Below are 25,292 nucleotides of genomic sequence, written 5' to 3' on the forward strand. Positions count from 1 at the left end.
TGACAATTGACCCGTATGACATAACAGGTGGGGGGGGGGGGCTCCGGTCAACCAGAGATGGTCATTTCCTGTCATGTCATGAGGGATATTTTATTTTTTCATATTCAGCGTCGCTCATGTTATTGTGATGGACTTTCTTGACCTCTCGCGTTGACCTTTGACCTCTGGGAGGAGAGAGTGGGTGAGTATTGAGCTGATGTCTGAGTAAGTGACTCAGTAGATGTCGAGGAGAGTAACTGGTCAGGTCAGGTCAGGTGAGGAAAGGGTGAATTAATAATGTGGCAAAAGATGTAATGAATAACACACAAGAATTGATGAGTGGGAGGTGAGTAATGTCAGTGAGTAAGATTTAACCTTGGATGGGTAAAGAGACTGAGTCAGTTTTGATTACAAGTAGACCATTGACGCCAGGAAACAGACGAAGAACGACTCATCCACACACACACACACACACACACACACACACGTACATATGCATACACATACACCGACATATACATATATACACATGTATATATTCATGCTTGCCTCCGATCCATTCCCGGCGATACCCCCGCCCCATCGGAGAGGATCGCGGCTCCTGTATTTCAGTATGTATAAGTATACATAGTTGTATGAACTGAGGCAACGGAAGCTAGAGTGTAGGAATGCGTTTTCTCTGGCCCGACACACGTCAACGGGGAAGCTGAGACAATCCTTTTATTGATTTCACGTTGAAGGTCAAGGGCTGTTGTGAAGTGTGGGTGGGTGGAGAGCAAGCCAGGTAGCTTATGTGTACTTCCCGCTACGAGAGAGAGAGAGAGAGAGAGAGAGAGAGAGAGAGAGAGAGAGAGAGAGAGAGAGAGAGAGAGAGAGTTATAGTCGACCTGGGCGACCAACCAACGCTTCGTAGTCTATTACTCTTTTCCCGGGCGGTCGACCCAGTGTCGATACATGATTAATATCGCTCTGCATGTGATTAGTATATCGCTCTGCATGCGATTAATATCGCTCTGTGTAGTCACGTCGAAAGAGCTGATTATAGCGGCTGAATACCGACAGATCATCCTCACATGACCAGTTACGGCTCCCTGATATATATATATATATATATATATATATATATATATATATATATATATATATATATATAGTGAAAAGGATCACAATTTTGCTCATGATCAAGGTATTCCTATGAGTCCACGGGGAAAATGAACCACGATAAGTTCCCAAGTGCACTTTCGTGTAATAATCACATCATCAGGGGAGACACAAGAGAGAAATATAAGTCAGTTACTATACATCGAAGAGACGAAGCTAGGACGCCATGTGTGTATGTGTAAGATGTCTTTCTTCGTCTGTTTCATGGCGCTACCCCACTATCGCGGGAAACAACGATCAAATAAGCAAAGAAAAAAAACTTACCGTATTCCAAGAAGAAACAAATGTGTATATATACACACAGGAAGGCACACAAAGGCGACTGTTGAGGTCATGATATCCCAGGAATGAATGACGTCACGGGAAACAAAGTTTGATCATTCACTTTAGTCAAAAGGTCAGTAAACAACAACCAAGGGCAAACAACAAACAATACCTGGCAGTGTGATTATCATCACAGGTCAACAAACGTTTTAATTACCCTTAGTAATTAGTGCAACACCGAACGAACATAAAAGGTAAGTGGCACAGTAATTACAACAGTAGGCAAACAAGACGACTGATTACCGTACGTAAACAACCATATATAGAGGCAAACAATAAAGTAAAGTGTATATATATATTTCTCTCTTGTGTCTCCCTTGATGATGTGATTAGTACACGAAAGTGCACTTGGGAACTTTTCGTGTTTCATTTTCCCCGTGGACTCATAGGAATATATATATATATATATATATATATATATATATATATATATATATATATATATATAGCACTATAGTATTATATCTTTCTCAAGTGTCGCGTCTCTACACCTATATTATAGCAATTGTTGTGTTCATAATGTTTGGCGCCTCCCTCCCTCCCTACATGAGACGTGAACAAAATGTTTTGCTTTTTATACATTCCTCACTGACTCTGGGTCAACGTTAGGTCTATCATTTGTCTCTCACTTAAGAGCACTTGTAAGTGCCACTTAGGATGATGACGGCAGCACACACTCAATTTGTGTGAGTGCGTCGCTGGACACACTCTACTGTCCCCCAGCCGGTCGCTGAGTCTGTTGACAGCTGAGGGTGTTGGCAAGCCTGGTAGTGCCGGCTGCCTAAGGCGGAAATGGCCGTGACTTACGGACGATTTAAGCTGACGGTTGTTTCAGTTTTTTTTTCTCTTTTTGTGACGGCTGTTTTAGGAGGCGACAGATCAGATGCTGGATCTCTCTCTCTCTCTCTCTCTCTCTCTCTCTCTCTCTCTCTCTCTCTCTCTCTCTCTCTCTCTCTCTCTCTCTCAGCTTTGCCGCAGTTGGCAAAATTTCCAACTTCTCTTTTTCTTATTGGATGGGTAGGAGTTGGGGGGGGGGGGTCTGAAAGACCAGGTCATCGTACTCATGGGTCGTACCGTCGTGCTCAAGTGTCGTATAAATCGTCTTCAAGGGTCGTACCGTCGTGCTCAAGGGTCGTATATTTGTCTTCAAGGGTCGCACCGTCGTACTCAAGGTCGTATATTTGTCTTTAAGGGTCGTACCGTCGTGCACAAGAGTCGTACCGTCGTGCTCAGGGGTCGTACCGTCGTCCTTTAAGGTCGTCCTTTTGTCCTCGAGGAGTTGGTGGTGCCGAAGCTAAGCCTTAGTCACTGCTACACGTGACGTGTATGACCTGCAGTGACCTGGATTGGTGGCCCCAGCTCACATGGTAGGGCTAGGGTGACCCAGTGTGGCCCAGTCTAGTCACTGTGTTATGGTGGGGTGGAGGGAATGCTGAGGGGGGAAGCAGGTTGTGTAGTCGAGGTTCGACGGGGTCACGACGAAGGGAAAGGACATATGACCTTCTAACCTTGAATATCTTTCATTTATTTAATCCTTCTGTGTTGTCAGACTTGACTATATGTCACAGACGAAAATACAGCGTCCCGTACGAATATTTGGCATTATAAGAAAATGGTTAGGAGTTAAGAGTGTTCGTAGCGATACCTTGAGTCGTGAATATATGTATTGGTGATTACCAGCAAGCTCAGAGAAGCACTAATGTGGTGGTTGAATATATTGGTTCGCCAGCCAGACCTACGATTACTTAAAAATTCCGCGCGTGAGGCAGGTTTACCTGGCCCAGTCATTTATAGTGTCTTGAACGATGTCTTTCATATCATAACCTTTTTTTTATATAATACTTTTATAGATTTCCACTAGAAAAAATCGTTTTATCGAGGTTTACTGTATTATGACGTGTTGTGGAGCAGCCAAGATTCCTACTTCCAGGTTACGTATGTGATTCTTCTCTAGCATTTCTTCATCAGAGATTTATAGTATTATTGATTTTGAAAACAAAAAGTAACTCAAAAATTTGATAGTTTTCATAGTTTAACATGAATGCATTCATAACTGATGGGAAAAGATTAAGAAATATAAGAAACGTAATCCTGAAATACCGATTGTTGACTCGTAGCGTTCGGGTTGGAAGGTCACGACTCCAGCAGAGGGAGGAAGGCAGGAAGGAAGGTGGGGTTGGCGGATTGAAAGTTTCAACACCAACACGACATCCTGGATTCTTGTCTCCGCTTCTTGAGTGCTGTTAGAGTGACAGCTTTGTATTTACGTCATGAGTTCCAGTGTGCGTCATGGGGGCCGCTGCACAGTGGCATGCAACCTTCGCTGACGGGTGAGGAGGAACGCTTCCAATCATTTCAAAGTCGTCTGTAATTTGCACAGTGAAGTATGCATGTGTATTTGTCAGTTTTGCCCCCTTGCATACGATTGTTTCAATGTGAATGCGTATGTTAGTGTATTTTTCACTGGTTCTCTTGAGCATAACGAGGCCAAATGATAATGATCACTTTGATTAGCCAGTGCGAAATCCGGATGTAAAGCATAATTGAACGTTCAAGCATCTCTGGTCAGTACAATCCCGTCATTTACGTCAATACGTCCCTGTAATACATATTTATGAAGGTCAGATTTTCATGGAAATGAGAGAATTATTATGGGAGAACAAGTTTCAAACCATTACACAATGTTAATGATCACCATTAAGTAGGAGGGGCTTTGAAAATATGGTAATTGTTTCTTTAGATGTAACGATTTAGTAGAAATATGGGAGATTCGGTAACAATCTATTCGCTGTTGGATGAATTACCAATGTAACTGTTTGCCTTAGGTTAACATAGTCATGGATAGTTTGCGCAATAGTTGCCTAATATTGTCAAAACTGACTGAACCTAAGGTGACAGCTAAGGCAAGCCAACTTTGTCACCACAGAGGTAAAATACTTCATTTTAAAGAAATGTATGTCATTGATTTCCTTATATTTGAGTGCTTCAAAAAAGCGTTGCATGATTTAGAACAATGCATTTGATGCTTCTTGGATAGATAATGGTAGTACAGGGGTATGATCTAGAAAATTGTTGGGTAAAACAAAGGTAAACTCTTCTGGATTTCAGGAGTGACAAGATAACTATACTTTTCTCTAGTTACGTCGTTAATTATCGTCCGTGTTAATTGAAGGAATTTGAATGGTTTGGTGTCATTTGCATTGTTGCTGGGACGGTAACTAGCGAAGTGTAGTTACCTACTCTTGTGCGGCCCCATCTAAACATTCTCAAACAATCGTACAACTTAAGATTTATGTTCTGTCTCTTAATAACTACAACTGCAAATAACCAGTGCGACTGAAAGACGATGATGAGAATATATTTACGATACGCTGATACTGAATATTAAGTTCAGTCTTGGCTCCAACGTAATGATGGGGGTTTTGTGTGTTTCGCTAATTATATTTCAAATTTTGCCTGATTGTCGTGCCTCTTATTCGTGAAAGGGATGACTTTTTTTTATGCATTTTTCTGTGTAAGTGGCGCGTTTTAGCAGTGTTAAGACCACACTGCACATTTATCTTGTGCGGGGGAAACGTCTTATCTGTGTCTCGATGTTGATGATCATCATTTGTACATGCAGTGCATGTAGTGTGTGGTGGTGGTGTTGGTAATAACGAAATTTTGTCATACTTCGCCTGAAGAATACTAATGTAACAGCGTAATAGAATTTTGTGGTACAGAATGTCTGCAAGGAAGCGCGAATGGTGACCTTGCATGGACGAGACGTAACTCTAGCCTTATGTAGACGCAAGGCCATCATGACAGCCTTATTTAGACGGTCAACACACACCTTTAACGTAGAAGAGGTCACTTCACGTTTGAAGAAAAGGTCACTACAACCTTGCATATTTAGTCGGGAGGGCGCATCTCTTCTTGAAGCTGCAGGCAATAAGTGTGCTAAAAGCAGAGCCACCATTCCGAGATGACACTCAGATTAGCGAAGCCCGGGTGACGCCAGCAGTGGCGGCTGGCTCTGCTGATTCGCTGGCTATCTTTATTATTCTGGACGTAACGTCGACTCGCTCCCTGCCAGGGAGGCAATCTTCCTCTCCCTCCCACCCTGCCTCTCTTGTACAACATCTTGTGTTTGTAATGCACCAGGCATGAGAGGGAGGGAGGGAGGTACGGGGTGCCATGATAAGCAGTGTGGTGCAGTAGGCCAAAATGTGAGATGCGAGCGGGTGGATGGGTTTGTGCATCATAGGGAAAAAAATGGGGCGTGTTGGGTCACCAGTACCGTTCGGTAGGTCATGCTAGGTCATCGTCTGGCTGGCGAGGGACAGTACAGGAGAATGGGAAGCAATAATTGGGTGGGAAAGAGCAGTGTTGTGGCATAGTGTGGTAGTGGCACAATCGTGATATGTTCTGGAGTTAATGAAATTCCTTATGTGAATCTCACTTTCTGAAGTCTTATTTATTTTACTATTTTTTTACACATTTCGTTATCTGTTAACGGGTCATAATGTGTTGCTTGGAGATAATCCTCATTAAGTCTTCTTGAGCTCGATGGTACGACCCTTGAGCACGATAATATGACTTTAGTTGATGAAGGCGTGGTTTTATATACGACTTGAGGTGTTAGGACGTCGTACGGTAAGGTCGGATTGTCGTGCTGAAGCGGTTGACAGTGGCAAGCAAACAGGTTGCTTCTCTGGAAGGGTGTTATATGCTTGTGGGTGTGGTCGTTGAATTAGTATAATTAATTGTTTAGCCATGATTATTGGCATAAGAAAGCGTAATAAACATAGCGAGCGAATGTCATCGAAGATTGTTTGACCGAAATCTGTTATATCTTGGATGTTGACATACTCTAGTGAAATATCTGACCGCTCACGGGGAACTGAGGAGTCAGTCAATATATCGTGCAAAAATCATTCTAGCAGGTCGTCTTCCGTATTGATAATATTACCCGATTATTCTGAGGGAGAGGTTTGGTTGGGTGACGTTAAAATAACAAAGTCTGGACTGGAAAGCTTGCCTTTTGCAACCACACCTTCGCCTTTATAGACCACAAAGCCTCGTCACATTTGACACGATGAAAAGAGACGGGAAGGTCATAAGTTCATCTTTCATCTCTTCTGAGTGGTTGAGTTATTTGGTTATGTTATGACTGCTAGGAGGTGGTTGGTTATCACTGAGAGTGGGGGGAAAAAAACCAAAAACGTTATGGGAAATTTATAAACAATGTGATTATCTATGACAGACGAAGAAACGTTTACATATCCTTTCGCAGGGTCGTCTTGGAGAGTTTTGATTTTTATGGGTGTTTAAAACGAAGAAAAAAAATGAGTTTCAGGGATTGGGGTAACACGAGGAGAGGGGAAAGTGATGAAGGCAGATGCTCTGTCCTTGGCTGTTTGTATGAATGGTATGGATGACCCAGATGTTAGTTGGTCAAGGAAACTGGTTCCTGTATGACCTAGGAGTGTGTACACATTTGCATTTGCTGAGGTCATCCTGTAAGTGTGTGTGTGTGTGTGTGTGTGTGTGTGTGTGTGTTCAGAACTGTACAAGGTGTTGCCAGCATTTAGAGGAATTGTTAAATCTGTCGAAGTAAATGTGACTGTTAGAGATTACCTTAACATTAACAGGAGTAGAGGACGCTGTTCGAAGTCGGAGCTGACTGTTGTAACTGGTGATGAGATGGCTAGAGATTCTTGGTGCTTTAGATGGCGATGAGATTATGCGTGAAAATCCTAGAATCTAGTTACCTGGAGTAGAATCTAGTTACCTGGAGTAGAATCTAGATACCTGAAGTTGTTTTTTTAGTTAAGATGAGGCTGGCTTGAGGTCTCCCTCTTGGAATGTAGACGACCAGAGGTGAGGTTGATCCTTAGATCTAGGTTAAGTGAGTGTGAAATTCCCTCCTGTCTCGGGGAACATTTCTATCTTTTTTTTTTTAACCTCGTAAACGGATACCAAGCCCTTGATGGCTCGAGTTTTCAGGAAGGCCAAAGGATCATCGCCTTGAAGATGGCGAGGTGTTGGAAAGGGACGGGTATGAATTCAGGACGGCAGAGGATGCTGGAGAAGATAGTGTTGGCCAGGGTGGGTGGGATTCCTCCTCTGCGAGGCAGCGGAGGAGAGCATTCGTATTTAAGAGAATTTACCATTCAAACGTCAACTGATTTTGCGGAATGTTAAGTACTGGAATATGAGGATGTCGGCCTTCGTCTTCATGACTGGAAACTGAATGTGAGGAATGATAAGAATGGAAGATGTGGGAGAGTTTTGGATAATGAGGAAGGAAAATGGAAGAAGCTGAATGAAAGTTTGCCTTCATGATTACGAGAAGGAGCTTGTGTGTGTGTGTGTGTGTGTGTGTGTGTGTGTGTGTGTGTGTGACATAACCAGAGGAACAATGAGTCTTTAAGAAGCAACAAGAGCGGGGAGCTTGGGATGCTTGTGACAAGGAACTGGTTGTCATTTTCTCGTGGCCTCTATACGTTCTCCAGTCCTGTGCCTGTATGAAAGACGTATCAAATTTAAATGTAAGAAAAAAAAAAGGCCATATCGCAGAATTTCAGATCGGAATCAACAGAAGGCCTTATTTCTCGGGCTACGTCTATATTGCTTTCCCGTGTTGAAGGTCACGTATGTCGGGCGGGGGAAGGTGGTGGTGGGAGGCAAGCTTAAAGCGGACGTACAGTGAGGACAGAATGCATCGACAGAGAGGGGTGTGTGGGGGTGGTGAGGTCCCACAGGCCAACCTCTCTCCCTGGTCGTGTCTTTGAGAAAATGGAGGAGGGGGACCAGTATTAGTGGCTTGGGGGAGGGTGTCAACAAAGGGAAACTCCGGAGTACGTGCAAACACGAGCCGTTTATATAGAGGAGGGAGGAAGGAGTGGAGGAGTGGAGTGCGTTCCAACAGAGGTACCACCATTTTGCCCGACCGATCATTTGGCTCTTCCCTAGTGTGAGTAGTCCGAGCCGTCGTGTCCCTCCCTTGTGTGTCATTTGCACCCTTTCTCCTTACAGTCAAGGTCCCCACCACTCACCCACCCACCCATCCATCCTCTCCCCTCCTACTAAAGTCCCGGATAAGGCAGGAGTGGGCCCCCCTTCCCTCCTCCTCATCCCCCAACACACAGACCCCAAGGACCACCCCCCACAGCGCGCCGCAGAGCAAATAGTGGCAGTGTGTCCCCTGGTCCGGCCTGGTGTCTGTCCGTCTGTGCACATAAGGGATTTCGAGCGACGGGCGGGTGGGCAGGCAGGTATGTACCGACATGATCTTCGTTATCTATATGGTTGTGTGTGTGTGTGTGTGTGTGTAAGATGATGTATGTGTGGAAGAATGTGAATGAGTTGTGAGATGGCGAATGTGGACGACAGGTGTTGAAAACTCGGGACAGGAGTGTTCAAAAGATGGATCCATGGGGCCCAACGTGTGTTCAGCTCCCCCCCAGTATTGAACAGATTAGGTAATGACCCTGACACAGGTCTACGTGGTGTAGTGGTAAGCCTTGCATCCTATGGATCGTAAGTACCCGCGTTCGGGTGGTGGGTAAGATGATGCCTCCCGGATGTTTCTCATTCTTCCTTTTAAATATGTACCTTCTGTATTGTTATTATTATTTATTAGTTTATTTATCACCCCAGGACATCTTTTAGAAGGGGGTTCCTGGAGTTACCTCATATACCCCTTTTCCCGGGGTTCCTGTAACAGCTCCAAGGCTGCGCTACACACAGTAGCAGGGAGAGGATGGATTCCTTTGAAGCGGAAATTTCGTAGACGAGACAGTTTCGTAACCTCGAGCAGGCGGATTCAGGTAATATATATATATATATATTGATTGAGAGGGTGAAGGCATGTACAGAGCATCAGATTGGGGAAGAGCAGTGCGGTTTCAGAAGTGGTAGAGGATGTGTGGATCAGGTGTTTGCTTTGAAGAATGTATGTGAGAAATACTTAGAAAAGCAAAGGGATTTGTATGTAGCATTTATGGATCTGGAGAAGGCATATGATAGAGTTGATAGAGATGCTCTGTGGAAGGTATTAAGAATATATGGTGTGGGAGACAAGTTGTTAGAAGCAGTGAAAAGTTTTTATCGAGGATGTAAGGCATGTGTACGTGTAGGAAGAGAGGAAAGTGATTGGTTCTCAGTGAATGTAGGTTTGCGGCAGGGGTGTGTGATGTCTCCATGGTTGTTTAATTTGTTTATGGATGGGGTTGTAAAGGAGGTAAATGCAAGAGTCCTGGAAAGAGGGGCAAGTATGAAGTCTGTTGGGGATGAGAGAGCTTGGGAAGTGAGTCAATTGTTGTTCGCTGATGATACAGCGCTGGTGGCTGATTCATGTGAGAAACTGCAGAAGCTGGTGACTGAGTTTGGTAAAGTGTGTGGAAGAAGAAAGTTGAGAGTAAATGTGAATAAGAGCAAGGTTATTAGGTACAGTAGGGGTGAGGGTCAAGTCAATTGGGAGGTGAGTTTGAATGGAGAAAAACTGGAGGAAGTGAAGTGTTTTAGATATCTGGGAGTGGATCTGTCAGCGGATGGAACCATGGAAGCGGAAGTGGATCATAGGGTGGGGGAGGGGGCGAAAATTTTGGGAGCCTTGAAAAATGTGTGGAAGTCGAGAACATTATCTCGGAAAGCAAAAATGGGTATGTTTGAGGGAATAGTGGTACCAACAATGCTGTATGGTTGCGAGGCGTGGGCTATGGATAGAGATGTGCGCAGGAGGATGGATGTGCTGGAAATGAGATGTTTGAGGACAATGTGTGGTGTGAGGTGGTTTGAGCGAGTAAGTAACGTAAGGGTAAGAGAGATGTGTGGAAATAAAAAGAGCGTGGTTGAGAGAGCAGAAGAGGGTGTTTTGAAATGGTTTGGGCACATGGAGAGAATGAGTGAGGAGAGATTGACCAAGAGGATATATGTGTCGGAGGTGGAGGGAACGAGGAGAAGAGGGAGACCAAATTGGAGGTGGAAAGATGGAGTGAAAAAGATTTTGTGTGATCGGGGCCTGAACATGCAGGAGGGTGAAAGGAGGGCAAGAAATAGAGTGAATTGGAGTCATGTGGTATACAGGGGTTGACGTGCTGTCAGTGGATTGAAGCAAGGCATGTGAAGCGTCTGGGGTAAACCATGGAAAGCTGTGTAGGTATGTATATTTGCGTGTGTGGACGTGTGTATATACATGTGTATGGGGGGGGGGGGCCATTTCTTTCGTCTGTTTCCTTGCGCTACCTCGCAAACGCGGGAGACAGCGACAAAGTATAAAAAAAAAAAAAAAAAAAAAAAAAAATATATATATACATATATATATATATATATATATATATATATATATATTCTTATTCTTAGTTGGTGTCTCCCGCGTTAGCGAGGTAGCGCAAGGAAACAGACGAAAGAATGTCCCAACTCGCCCACATAACTTTGCGTAATGCATAATCACACTCGAACGGATAAACAGGCGAGGGGGGACACGCGCACACATTCTACACATGGCCATCCTCTCGTATTCATATATGCCGTCTGTGTCGTACATCATACATATCCTAATTTCCCCACGCGATATGCAACGTGAGCACACACACACACACACACACACACACACACCTCTTTTGTGTTTATGAGTGGGATGCAATTAACGTCGGAAATCTGATGTCGATAGCTGAAGCATTGGCCCTTAATCTACCCCCACCCCCATGTATGCATCTAACCTGTCCTCCCACAGTAGACTTCTACGTTGTGTGTGTACTATTCCAGGTGAGGTGAGTGGGCTCGCCTCTATCCAGCGTGCGTGTCTGGCTTCATCTGTGCTGGCTGGCCCCCGACCGGGCTATATATGAAAATGCTTATAAGCGGAATGTCTCCTAGCCAGTTGGACGGCTTCCTAGATCTCTTGTTTACTCGGCTCGCAATATTATTATTATTATTTTCCCCGTCACGTATACATCGCAGGTGGGCGCTTCGCATATTGGTGCACGTGTATATTATGTATTATCAGCGCTGTTACGTATTATAGCTTGTATGTACGAATTATGTATCGTAAGGGTTACGTATTAGTTGGTGCACGTATTTTGTGTTGCTGTAGATGCACTTGTATATGTACTGGTAGTGCGCACTTTACATAGTAGTGTAAGTGCACGTATTGCGTACTAATGCGCGTATTGTATATTGTATGTGCGTACGTTACATACTGCAGGCGTAGTGATTACATAATGTAGGTGTCTTTAATATGTAGTTGTGCGTGTGTATGTGTGTGTTTCAGGCATCTGTACAGCATTAACCACACGCATCCGGCAGCAGCGTCAGTTTTTGCAAGTACGTAAACTACCTCGTTAAAGTGTATGGTGGTGGTGTGTGGTGGTTGATGCCAAGTGAAGCCTAGCAGCGCAGGATGTGAGGAAGTCAAGGTTGGTGGCCACCCGCCACAGTAGTCAAGGTGAGTCATGGCGTCGCGCCCCTGACCCCGCCTCCTCCTCTCCCTCCACCATACGACTGTTGCCTATGACGCGCGAGATCTACTGTGTGGACTGGTGTTGAGAGAGACGTACACGGCCTACATCTCCCGCCTTACGTCAGGTTCGATACGTAAGCAGCGGTAAGTCGATAAGACGAATTTCGAGTACCTAGTCAGGGACAGTAAGACTAAATTGTACGTTTGTTTTTTTTTTCCTTTGAGTGCTTCTTGGATGCTGGTGTGGTGAGGAATGTCACTGATATTGTCCATCATGAAATACATGTTAATTTTGAAGATTTATGTACGGGTCTCCCCCCTCCGCTATCTGGCCTTAATCGCCTCCTCTCCTCCCACTCCACCCAAACGGCGCCAAAACCGCGGCCCCGCCATATTTGTGGTATAGTGGGGCGTGGGTTGTGTTTGGGGTAGGAGGGAGGACCCAACTTAACCTTCGCGGGTCTTCCCGCCAAAAGCGGCGGGAGGAAGGGAAGCTAAGCGAAGCTGCTTGGTGGATGAAATTCTCTTTTTGTCTCTTTTATCCCCCCCTCCTCACTTCAGCGGTCGTTCTTTCATTTATTTTTCTCTGTTTTGGCGTTATCTTTCTCTTTTCCTTTGGTCGTTGTTTCTAAGTCTACTCTCATTGTGTCGTTGCGTTGGTCAACCAATCATTGTCTCGTCTCTTTCAGTCGTAGTCTCCACCTAGCTGAGTGTCTCTCTCTGGCTGTCTCTCCGTGGCCGCCCCGTGTCTCCCGCTCGCCCTTTGTCTCCCTCCCTCCCTCATTCAAAACCTTCCCTGTACATTTTTGCATAACGTGACCTGTTTCATCGTCTTTATCACGACCTAGATGGCCAGTCGTCCACGGTCAGTGGGTCGGGTCGTATCTCCGAGCGTACCTTGTATCATGAACGAACAAACATGACGCATCGAGCACATTACCTCCGTAACATGCCACAGCGTTGAGTAAATACGTTTATTTATGCTGTAAACAAAATGACAGACGTGTAGGGTTAATGATATGGGTGGGAATGTATTATGGCGTTAAGGATGCAGTGTCCTTAACCTGAAATTGTAATTAGTTTTTTTTTCAAGAAACCTTTTAATTTGTGTCTGCATACACGTAGCATCCCGGTGTTGCCAGGGATGAATGGGACTTACCCATGGAGTAGGTGGGTGGGTGGGTGTGGGGAAGGGGGTGAGGACGGGTGCGTCACGTATGTACACCGAGCTGGCAACACTGGCTCCTGGCGGCGGCCGTTGGCGGTGCGACGCCGGCCGGCCGGCCGGGCTGGCTGGCTGGCTCTCCCTCTCTCTCGCTCACCTCTCCTCTTCCCGACACACACACACACACACACCATCTTAAGCCTTTTTTCCCCTCGCCCCCCACGACACAAGGTCGTGCTCTCTGGGGGCACGTGTCGGGGCATGTGCGTCGCCGACTCTCTCTCTGCCCCCAGGAGGTGATCAGGTGCCGTGTGTGTGGGGGGATAACTCTGGGGAGCGGTGTTGTTGACACGTCGCTGGCTGGCTGGCGGCGCCAGCTTGCGTTCTCCTCCCTCACGTGTCCGACCGACACGCTCCACCAGAACATGAATTACCCACTTAATTCTCAAGTTTTCTCATCTTAATCTTGAGAGTCCAGATGCAGTCACATCGTTAACTATATAATAACTGGTCATTTTATAACCTGATAAAAGGTTGTTAGATTAACTGTAAACCTATTATCCAACATAAAAGATCAGCCATTGTCGACAGCCTTTCCAGAGAAGTTTCGTTCACCAAAATATGTTTTGACCTACGGAAATAAATTTATTTCATGTCTCCAAGCTTTCCCATCCATTATCATTTGTATGGGCATTATCTGCTCATTTTCTAAACGATCAGCGATACGAAGAAATATGAAAAAAAGCTTCCTTTTAACTACTTTGAATTAAGATGCTCAGGGCCCTCGACTTAACCCGGCTGCTTGGAAATGAAAGTGTCCGAGATAGTTTGAAAACCTAATATTTTTTTTCTAATTCTTTTCTTGTCATTTGCTTAGGATGGTTTTAATTCATGTTTATTTTTAAATTCCTGTCTCACCTGTCTAAACATTTAATGTTTTATTCATCAGACTCCCTGACTGTGTTATACTGCCTCATGTTGTTTTATGTCTCGCTCATCTGTTGATTATTTGTTGTGTCATTTGTTACCTGGAAACAATAGTTCCAGCCTTAAGGAAAGTAGCGTGGGCGTATTGATCAACGGAAGGCTACGCGAGGTTGCCGAACGCGTGCGTTTATGTCATAGATGTTTTGAGTGGTCCTGACGTCAGTATCTCATTATAAATGGGGGAGCTGTGCCAGGTGATGGTGAGGAGTGGGGAAGACTTGGCACGAGGCACGTACATTACATAGTTGCTGGAGGGAGTCGTGTATACCATATACTACTGCACGCAGTCATACGCTTTACGTGTTGCTCCATGCGTAGTACCGGTGTGCACGTAACGCAAGGCAGTTGTCCCGTTACCCATCCTCGACACATACGCCCGATGATTGTGGTCATACGTCATCGCCGGGAACCGAACCCGTGTCATCCCAGCATAACGGGGTTTCCCATGATGCATTGCGCGTGAATACCTCCGTCTCACAACCGGTGAAAAATGATCTCGGTTCGAATCCTCCCTTTTTTGTTTGGTCTGTGAGGGGATAGATGCGTTTTCTCCTCGCACAGCGTGACGCAGTGGAGACGCCTGGGAACCGCATTGATGGTATTAAAGCTCCAGGTCGGCTTCAGGACTTGCGAACGAATGGAAGGCTGGAGGGAGTGTGTCTTAACCCCTTCCTCCACCCACCCCCTCCTCGTCGTGAGCCAGTTTAAAATTAGATCGGTAATCTTGGAGACCTGACGCTTCAGGTATGTGTATGTTGGGGGAAGAGATGAGTTCATGGCTCCAGAAAGCTGGGGGTGGGTGAGGAATTACCTGTTATGACGCCATCAAAAATAGTCTATTTTTTTTCTCTATCTATTTGGACGGCGCGCCGGGGCGAAAGATGGTATGTGTATATATAGAGTAGGGAAGGTTCAGGTGCTGGAGGAAAAGTAATTTGGATTTCGTTAAGTGGAAGGTTGGATGTTTTGGTGAAGGGGATTGTAATGACTGGTGTTGTATACTTGATTGAAGCACGAATGTACCGTTGGAAGAAAAGATGTCATTATCAAGGCTTGGGTGAGTGGGGAAGGGGGTGGAGGAGCCAGATGGATGGGGTGGTAGTGGAATGGAAGAAGATAAATAGATAAGGACAGTAGGTGTTATAGGATGGACATTGGGACGGGCCAAGAACTTTGTGTTCTGATTGGCTGAGCAGGACTGTATTGTTCTGATGGGCAAGACGACGTTTTTACTACCTCAGCAAAGCGATATTGTGACTGGTTGAGGAAGGCGATATTCTACCGGATATTCTGACAGGCTGAGAAGGCGATATTCCACAAGGCATTCTGACTGGTTGAGCGAGGCTGTGTTTTATAAGGTGAATATTCTGATTGGCTAAACAGAGCGATATTCTATTAGGTATCCTGACTGGCTACGCAAGGGAGTATTCTGATCCCCCCCCCCCTTTGAAGGCGATATTCCGACCACGATATTCTGGGGACGGCTTCCTCTGCCCCGGCACAGTAATGGCCAGTGGCCAGCGTGACTACTGCGTGCGCGCGACGCTGTCGGAGGAGGGGGAGACGCGACGCAGAGAGTGGAACACATCGCTGTCCAAGCCTGGGTTCCTCCTCCCTCCCCAAGATGACGTCACGTCTTGAGCGTGAGTGTGGAGCTCTTGAGCTCACAAGGGGCCGCCTCGGACGGGGGTGCACTTGTCATTAATAAAAAGGTAAACACACACACACACACACACACACACATCCATCACCCTGGGTGCAAGGTGGACACAGAGGCTTGACTGCCACAAGAAGTGAAGAGCTTTTGACCTTAACGTCCCCCCTGGGGAGTAGTACGACCTGACCTGTACCACCGCTGGCGTATGTGCGTGCGCATGTGCGCGCCGTATGACCTTGGATTATATGTAGTCAAGTGTTATTGAACGTCTTTCATACGATCTCGAATTTGAGAGCCTTTTGTTTTGATGGACTGACCTTTGACCGCTAGACCTTAATGGGTAAAGGTCAGAGGTTGGTCTGTCATCCCCTCCCTCACTCCCCAAGGTTCGGTGCGCAAGGGGGGAGGGGGTTGTTAAAGCCGCCACGACGTCTTTTAAGGAATCTTGAACGTTAATTGGTCGTTAGGGAATCATAAGTTTGATAAGGTACACGATACACCTACCTGGAGAATACAGTTTGATAAGGTACACGATACACCTACCTGGAGAATACAGTTAGAAATTGATGCTTTAAGGATTATGTTGAGGGGACACGATGCATCTATGTGGAGAATGTAGTCAGGATTAGTTGCTGGAGGGGTTAACGACAGGTGATTTAGGAGCAGTTGGTAAGAAATAAGGATTTTCTTGTTTGGAATTTTCTGGTATGAGATGCTGCTGGTGTCAGGACGACGCGTGTGTTATGCTGTGGTGTGAGGAACTTGTTGCTGCGGGAATCATGCCCTTGTAAACTTGCGTCGCTACACGGTAGCTCTGGCTGGCTTGTACGTACGCTGATTGGACGATCATCTGCTGAAAAGATCATCATTCCACAGATTGACACGCCAATGTCGCCACGCCAACTGGCAGTTACGCTCTAAATCGCGTCGTACAGTTGTTTATATGATATTTGACAGCAAAAAAGAAGATTGTGTTGCGAAACGCCATGGCTGCAAAAACGCGTTGCATTTCCTCTTCTTTCTTCAGTCGGCCGTCCGGTGCTATTTTAAGAGTCTCCCGCTTTTTAAAGAATCTGATATTTTGGGACAAATGCTTCTGCCGCAAGAACTTGGCCTGAGTCTACATAATGTCCTCAGGTCGATCTGTCCCTTAGCAAAAACTTGAAAGTCGGGGGCTGATCTGAAAATTCCCCTCCGCCTGATCGACCGCCACCTCCTCCCACACACACACCAGCGAGGATTACCGATGCCCAAGAGCCTTCGCTCTTCCGTATGCTGTCCGCGGGGAGGAGGACTTTACGCCAAGGAAACGCGTATATACGCGAAAGTCAGATTACCAAGGAAGTTTGGCCGGGGTTAAAGCAGGAGGGCTGAGAGCCGACCATGTTGGGAGGAGCGGTGTGAGGGGCAGGAGGTACCGTGAGGCGAACGCTTGTAGTGGTTCGGAGGCGGAGGGGAGCATTGGAACTGTGTGGGTGTTCTCCTCTCTCCCTCCCACACCCCGAGTGGCTTGGTTTAATGAGGTGGTTTGGTAGTTTGACCCGGTGGTTTGGTGGCGGGGAAGGGGGTTGGTTGTCATGTTTGGGTGTGACATCTGGCACTGCTGCTGCCGCCTCCCTCCCTCCCTGGATGACATGCCAGAGGAGGAGGCAAGGGTAGGCTGGCGGGTGGGTTATGACTCACCCGCCAACTCTCCCTCCCTCCCTCTCCTCCCTCTCTCTCTCTCTCTCTTAGGCGTTTAGCGCAACGCGCTGGTTAGCGGTCGCCTCTGGTCGTGTGTTGCTCGACTTGTAAGGAAGAAGAGTGGGCGACGTCCTCTTCATGTACCCTTCCCGTCGAGTGTCGACTGCCGCACCTCGATACGTCGACTGCCGCTCCTCGATACGTCGACTGTCGTGCCCGGACCGTCCGGTTTAGCGGCGTCGACAGCCCCCACTGGGCGAGGCCCGTTAGATCATGAGATCCGCGAAAAACTTGCTCGACCTTCGCAACATGTCGACTTGTGAGTTGCCACATACAGTCCAGGGGTCTTGGATAGGTCGTCTAGGCTGTCGATGGGGAGGATAGGATATTGATGGGAGAGGATAGTTTGGCTGGATAGCAACACGTGTCAGAGGATAGGTTGGCTGAATAGCAACAATGTACAAGGCACACATGGGGGAGAGATAGACCACAGAAGAGGTGGATAGATGTAGTGAGGGGATTGGTTAAGACTGGGGGGTTGGGATAGTGCAGAAGCGGAATGATTGGTTGGATTAGGTTGGACGGAAGCTGTGTGTGTGTGGAGACCATTACAGTTCAGTGAGCAGGTTAACATGTTAAATATGCCCAGCTTCCTTGGACATCGAGCATCGCTTGACTTCCTGACCCATATGCGTTCGTCGAGGTAGACAACATTACTGGCTGGAAAAAATAAATGAATGATTTAAAAAAAAAGGAAGATAAGTTTAACTGCCGCTCTACACCACGATTGTGACAGTGTTGGTCCAATGTAGGTAGGTCTCCTTGCCTTAGGGGGGGGCGTGGCTGGCGGCTGCTGACCTCAGTTGGTCAGGCGAGGTCATTGCCCACCACTTCCGCTACGTCGAGGTTGACCTTGGTCGACCCCTCGAGGGTGTTCCATTTTGGCCAGTTGCGTGTGTGTGATCCGCTCGCTTTGATGTATGGCGCTGTGTATGCTAAACAGGATGAGTGTGTGTGTGTGTGTGTGTGTGTGTACAGTGTAGTAATATGGTGTATGAAAACAGGGTCATGGGGGAGAGATTTATATTATCCGACCCTCCATGTTGGAAATAAGGCGCCTTGTGTGTGTATGTCTGGCTTTGTGTGTGTGTACGTTGCACATGCATACATTCGCACACACTCCTGGTAGACTGGAGTGCTCTCGTGTCTGTACGTAAGACATGGTCATCACAGAACCTGTGACAGTAGTTTGGTGATGACCCGTCATGGTGACTCCTGTCTCTCATGACACTTCTGGGGGGTCAAAGGTCAAGGCCACGATCCTCGGTTGAGGGGGAAGTTTTAGCACCGGCTTGGAAGGTGGAATGTAAACGGAGGAAGCGTAGCAAGGTTGTGTGTGTGACCAGCAGGATGTGGGAAGCCTGGAGACAGCATATGCTTACCCTTAGGCATGTACCCTTCACCTATGCCTTCATTGAAATGTCTCTTCTAGGTGTAGTTAGGTGACTAAAGGCTGCAGAATTGATTTAAATCAGCGATTGAGGTGAATAAAGACATGAATTCAATCAAATCAGCGATTGAGGTCAAGACGAGAATTGAATCAACTATTAAGGTGATTAAAGACTTGGAAATTAATTTAAATCATTGGTTGAGTTGTTGGCTGTAGGTTGTGTAACGCAAGGCACGGGTGCCACTAGGATAGTCTGGTTTCTTGGAAGTTCCTGGTTGGGTGTGAAGTTCCTGGTTGGGTGTGAAGTTCCAGCGGTCGCGGACTGAACGCGCCCCTGGCTGGTTGTGAAGGTCGTGGTGTCTTAAGGTCTCCCCCGCGGAGCCGGTGAAGGTCGTGGGGGCGGTGCTGGCGGAGGTCCTTCAGTGAGGGTCACTTGGAATGTTTTACGACGGGTCTCTGCGGTGTCATGGCATGTTTTGAGGGGGGGGTCTCTGTTTTGTGAGGGGTCTCTGGGGTGTCGTGGGATGTTTTGAGGGGGTCTCTGTTTTGTGAGGGGTGTCTGGTGTGTCATGGGATGTTTTGAGGGGGGTCTCTGTTTTGTGAGGGGTCTCTGAGGTGTCTTTGTGAGGGTCCTGGGGTGTTTATGAAGGTCTTGGGAGTTTCGCAATTAGGATGGCGCACTGGGGTGCTTCAATGAGGATCCTCGGGTGTTTTGTGAGGGGCCTTGAGGTGTTTGTTAGGGTCGTGCGACGAGGGAAGACCAAGCCATGGAGGCTCCTGCAGGTGTGTGCAGGTGTTGTGCATATACAGGTGTGGTGCTTATGCAAATGTGAAACTGCCGTCCGAAAAGCAAGGACGAGACTCGTGCAGGTGAAGGCTCTTGTGTATCGAGGACAAGATAGTGTTATACAGATAGCTTCCCACGACGTTTTGACACTGGGGAGGAAGAGCTGGGCCTGACAGTGGTCATGTGTGTGTGTGTGTGTGTGTGTGTGTGTGTGTGTGTGGGATTTCCCTCTTCCTCTCTCCAGATAGGCCCGTTGACGCGTCCCACCCTCGGGCGACCATATATCCCACACGCAGACCACGTGGTCCGGTGTCCCCCCCCCCCCCTCCTCCCCAGACATAGGTCGTCCAATTTTTTTTTTTTTTGTTTTGTTTTTGTCGTCCTCGCCTTCAGAATTCCTGGAATGTTCTGGAACTTTATTTTTTATGTATTCCTCTACAGCTTTTTGTGAGGTGATTCCAGCAACACTGATCCATGGTATGTATCCGCTGCAGGGTAAGGTATGATTTGCTTTTATTTCTTACATTGGAAGTTTTCGTGAAAGCATTGGACACGCACACTCTCTCTCTCTCTCTCTCTCTCTCTCTCTCTCTCTCTCTCTCTCTCTCTCACCCGTTGGCGTCCAGGAAGCAGAAGACCAGTCGCTGGTTGTCCACTGAAGAGTTTTTTTTCCTGGTTTTCTATGTTGGTGTGACGCAGGTAAACATACGACATGATGGGTATCATTTTACGTCCTGGTTATAATTGACGTGTCATGGAACATGGTCAACTTGAGATGGATCGCTTCACACACACACACACACACACACACACACACAACCCAGGAACAAGAAAACGGTCGTTGGGTGGGAGAGTTACCAGCCAGCCGGGCCAATATTGGACACACTCGAGTGGGCAACACCGAGCCCTGGAAGTGGGAAGCATGATTTTCTCATCCGTTCCAGATATGTGGCGACGCTGGCGTCTCACCGCTGGCAACATTGACCAAGCACTCGCTGGAGCAGACAATTAGGTCCATGAGGACCTAATTGTCCATGAGTTATAGCCCTTAAGAGAATGGTTCGGGTGGGGCGGTGTCCTACCATGGTCGTTTGTGCAGGAGTTGGCAACGGTGGACTTGCCTGCCTCATTCCTCTCTTCTTTTTTTCCTATAATTTTTGTGGCGGTGGTGATTCCCCGGATGGTCCAAAGGTCGAACCAACGCCCTCTGCTGCAGCGGACACCATCCCCCCCATCCTTTACACAGTCATCTCATGGAAAATGGGGTGTGGGGAGAGCATGGATAATAAGGAGTCGCCTCAGCGAAGCCAAACACCCTGGCGTTCTCCAAGGGAAGCGTCTGGTTTCCACTGGCTTTGGTTTACCCCCCTGCCACTCTCCCGTTTCTTGCTCTTCCAGACTTGGTCCTTCACTCCAGGCCCTTCCATACAGTCCTGATAGTGTGTGTGTGTGACACACACATAGACTGTAAATCTGTGAGGCATCTTCGTCCCTGTAGACCTGCTTGTACCTGTAGACCTGCTCGTACAAATTGTTGTTAAGAGATTAAACCTCCTTACAGCTCAGGAGGTGCGGGCCCTATGCTCTAGGGCGGCCTCGCCGGCGGCGGTGAGGGACCTAAGCACTGTAGGCCTAGGGGGCTTGGGCTTGTTATCCCACCCGGCCCCCCACGAGAGCCAGGCTCCCTCCGGTTCGCTCCAGGAGACTTGTGTTTGTGTACTCGTTTCCCTCCCTCGTGAGGTGCTCCGCTCGCGTGTAAGACGACGTCATCTCTGTTAGGAACGGTTACTCTAGTAAGATGAAGTCATCACGGTCACCAGTGTCACCATCACAAATTGTATGTACGTACATCACCTCATGACCCGTGGGTTGTAGATGGGCGCCGCGCCTGCATGTGGTGGTGCTCATCTGAATGAGGACTTGCAATGAGGGTACAACCTCGTCGAAGATCTTCTCGCTCCTGGTCCAACTTCTAGTCCAACCTTTTTCCTGCTACTGATTGTAGCGCGGCCTTCGAAGCTGCCCAGGAGAAGGGGTCGTGGGATTAAATGACAAGTTATTGTCTTGCTGTACGATCAGCCATTTCTCAAGGGCGTCCCTCTTTTGATACGTGATATATATATATATATATATATATATATATATATATATATATATATATATATATATATATATATATATATAATATATACACACTTTGGTGCTATAGTTTATGAGCTACGCAATATAATATGCACTGAGTATCCCTGACCAGTCGCAAGTAATTTGTCTTTGTCGTCTCCACTGCGTCGTCTCACACTCTCTCTCTCCATGTATGTATGTGTTCCCTGTCCTCCCTCTCCCCCTTTGCCTAGTGGAGTCGTGGCGTGTTGGATAGTGGCGCGTGTGTGTGTGTGTGTCTGTCTCGGCGGCTTCCACCTGTTGCCCTCTTTTCCTTCCCTCACTGACCCGTGGACTGCCCCAGTCACGGGTATGGTGAGGGGGAAGCGTGGGGGAGCTGAGTAAAGAAGCGCCACGAGAGAGCATTTTGAACATTTTTTTTCCTTGTGAAAAAAAGGTTCACCACGACTGTGGTACGACCCTTGAACACGACGGTGGTACGACCCTTGGACACGACTGTGGTACGACCCTTGAACACGACGGTGGTAAGACCCTTGAACATGACTGTACGACTCTGAATACGTCATGCGTCTCTACTCATGAAGCTGATGGGCCTCCAAAGTGGTTCGGAGGTGCCTAGCAGTGTGTGTGTGTGGGGGGCGTCTGTGTGGAATCTGGTGTAGGCTCTGGTTGTGTGGAGGGCGTCGCTGTGGCCCGTATGTTGTTCATGCATGTCTGGGGTGGGGGGAGCCAGGCTGCAAGAGTCGATACCTCCGTGTATACGCGTATGACGCGGGAGACACACTTGTGGGCGTGCGAGGGAGGGAGCGAGTGGGTGGTTTTGTCCCTCGGATGACCGCAGCGTGGGAGCTGGGTCCGACGCCGCTCCCACATGCACGCGTGTGTGTGGAGGCGGACTGGCACTAGCCACAGTTCCGGCTGGGCGGGCGGGGACGTGGTGGATCTTTGATGTGAACAAGGCTATCGTGGGGGGGAGGGGTTGTAGTAGTAGTCGGATCCAAGGGAGGTGGATGGGGACGTCGTCGGAGAGGGCCGTTTTTCGTCGCATCCTTGTCGCACACGACCCACCCTGCCGACAACACTCCCGCTAGTTCCCCCCTCCGCAGGGAGAGTGTGTCGTCGACTTCACGAATCCTGTAGTCGTCCATAGCCTCACGTGTGGATGAGGCAAGCCATACCTTTGGATAAGGCAAGTCATGTTGGATGATGAATATACGGGAGCGCATGGGACAGCCAGATAGCAATACCTGAGCGTCCATGAGTGGGTCGGACACGCGATGCGCATGACAGAAGACCTGATGGTTTACGACGAGGTCATCTTCAGGAGGACAATGTTTATCCTAGATTCCTCACGCACGTAGATAGCGAGAGGCATGGTAGAACATGGATAGGTAGCAGAAAGTAGATGGTAGAACATGGATAGGTAGCAGGAAGTAGATGGTAGAGTGGATGGACACCATGATGAATAGAATGGTTTTTGCGTAAAGCTGTTCTATTTACACAAATGTTTGGATGTTGATATGTTATTGTGTTAAATTGAGGCACCAGCATGATAGATCCACATCTGTGATATACCCCAAAAGGACATGACCCACGTTTCTGGGCCTCGCTGGCCTCCTGTGATGGAACTGATAAGGTTATTATATTTGCAGTGTTTGTGTTTATAATAAGTCGTGTGATACCATCATCACTCCCCTCCTCCTGCTGGGGATGATACCGTTTCATCTCGGCTTGCATGAGGGAGGCACGTCAGCCCTCCGGCCATCTGATATAGGTGATGCCAGTGGCTCGAGTTCGCCAGATACGATCGTTTGCTGGCAACTGTACACGCCAGCAGTGTCCGGTGCCGACTTCGCCAGCACCTGTGGTCGCCAGCGGCGCTTGCTGCATACACAAGGGATCCATTGTTTACATTAGGTCTTATAGTTACGTGTACATCCTTTCGGAAGGGAATCGGGCACGGTGTAAAGGTAGGGAATCAAATGCCCTATAGAGGGAGTGAATTACATACTTAGTGAAGAGAAGCGGAAACCATTTAGAGATAATCAAACACCAGTACAGAGAAATAGACGCTGGGAAGAGGGTATCAGATGACGTTAGGATGCCATTTAGGGGAAGGGAATGCCATGTGAGGGGGATCAGATATTGCCGTGGTGACCTTAACATTCGTGCTGCCTTGCTGTCTATTTTAAGTGAACAACAACACGGGAGCCACGATTACATCAACAGTGTCAATGATATATATATATATATATATATATATATATATATATATATATATATATATATATAAATATATCGATGGCTTCTCAGCGATATGGCGTCAGGAACATGCATAAAAAGAGCCTCTTATGCTTTCATCCACTCGTTAAGTGCCATAGAATAATATAACTGAATAGCCGTAAACTGATTAGAATCATAAACAGCCAGTCTCTCTCTCTCTCTCTAACCATTCACATTTCTGCCGTGGCAGTGAATTCAGTGCGCGTGTGTGTGTGTGGTGTGGTAGGAGGGACGTGGCCGTGAATGTGGGGACTCCCGCTCGAATCCCCTATCCTTTCTCATGGTGGGGGGGGGGGAGGTCATGGGGCAGGAGACACACACACACACCAACCACCAGTTTCCTTTAAGATACCGGTATCCTGTAGCCGCTTGCGGTCATGCGGTGTCCTGCTGCGGCCTCTCCTACCTCCACAAGCCTCTCTCTCTCTCTCTCTCTCTCTCTCTCTCTCTCTCTCTCTCTCTCTCTCTCTACCGAAAAGAATTGAGAGAAATATATATATATATCTAGATTTTATGATTTTTAATAAATTTGGAAAAAAATCCAAATGTGTAAAATCCTATTTTTATTTTCTTGGAGGGAGCAAGTCCCCCTGACCCCACACACACACACACACACACACACGTTAATATTATAGGGAAAGTACGAGGGACAGCAGGATCCTTCCTTCACCACACGACCAGGATCCAGCCACGCCTCCCTCACCTCACCTCACCATGCGGGTGTCCACGGCCACATCCTACTCGCTACTCACTCGTCCCCCTATACCCTAACGTGGACTCCAGGGTTCGATGCCCCGATCCAGGACATCCCGTCCCTCACCGCTAATTGAATTACTACCATGTCATTAACGATGGTGGCCTGTGTCATTAGCGACCCGCGGCATGTGTCATTAGCGACCCGCGGCATGTGTCATTAGCGACAGTTGATGCGATATATTATCATCTGATCATTCGCCGTCGTGAGTGGTCATGATTGATCACGCATGATTCATTGATTAACCGGGATAATGGGCCGGGTATGTGACCTGGGCTGAGAGTAATTAGCCTTAATTACTGTGTTGGTGGTGCACGTCAGGTAATCATGAGAGGTTATGAGGATATCAAGCTCTTGTTTCTGATAGTGGCAGGGTAATTAAATGAAGTATACATAATGAAGCCAAGTGCCTGATCAAACATGGATTAATTATACCCGTAATCTAATTAAGAATGGCTGCTATGTACAGAAGCGTGTGTGTGTGTGTGTGTGTG

The 25,292-nt window shown here is 47.3% G+C and overlaps 1 protein-coding gene across 3 annotated transcripts in view; it reads left to right on the forward strand.

Moving 5' to 3' along the window:
* Pino (protein pinocchio) overlaps positions 1 to 25,292 on the forward strand; it is a 125,145-nt gene that overhangs the window by 24,480 nt on the left and 75,373 nt on the right. The window contains exon 1 of one of the 3 annotated variants that reach the window (XM_071661388.1): positions 3,619 to 3,794. The exons of the other annotated variants lie outside the window; for them this stretch is intronic. Coding sequence (XP_071517489.1) covers positions 3,776 to 3,794 — 19 coding nt within the window. The 5' untranslated portion in view covers positions 3,619 to 3,775. Of the gene's footprint in view, positions 1 to 3,618; positions 3,795 to 25,292 lie in introns of those variants that run through there. 3 annotated transcript variants of the gene reach the window in all.

This window comes from Panulirus ornatus, chromosome 73 (genome assembly GCF_036320965.1).
Source record: "Panulirus ornatus isolate Po-2019 chromosome 73, ASM3632096v1, whole genome shotgun sequence".
Taxonomy (NCBI): Eukaryota; Metazoa; Arthropoda; class Malacostraca; order Decapoda; family Palinuridae; genus Panulirus; species Panulirus ornatus.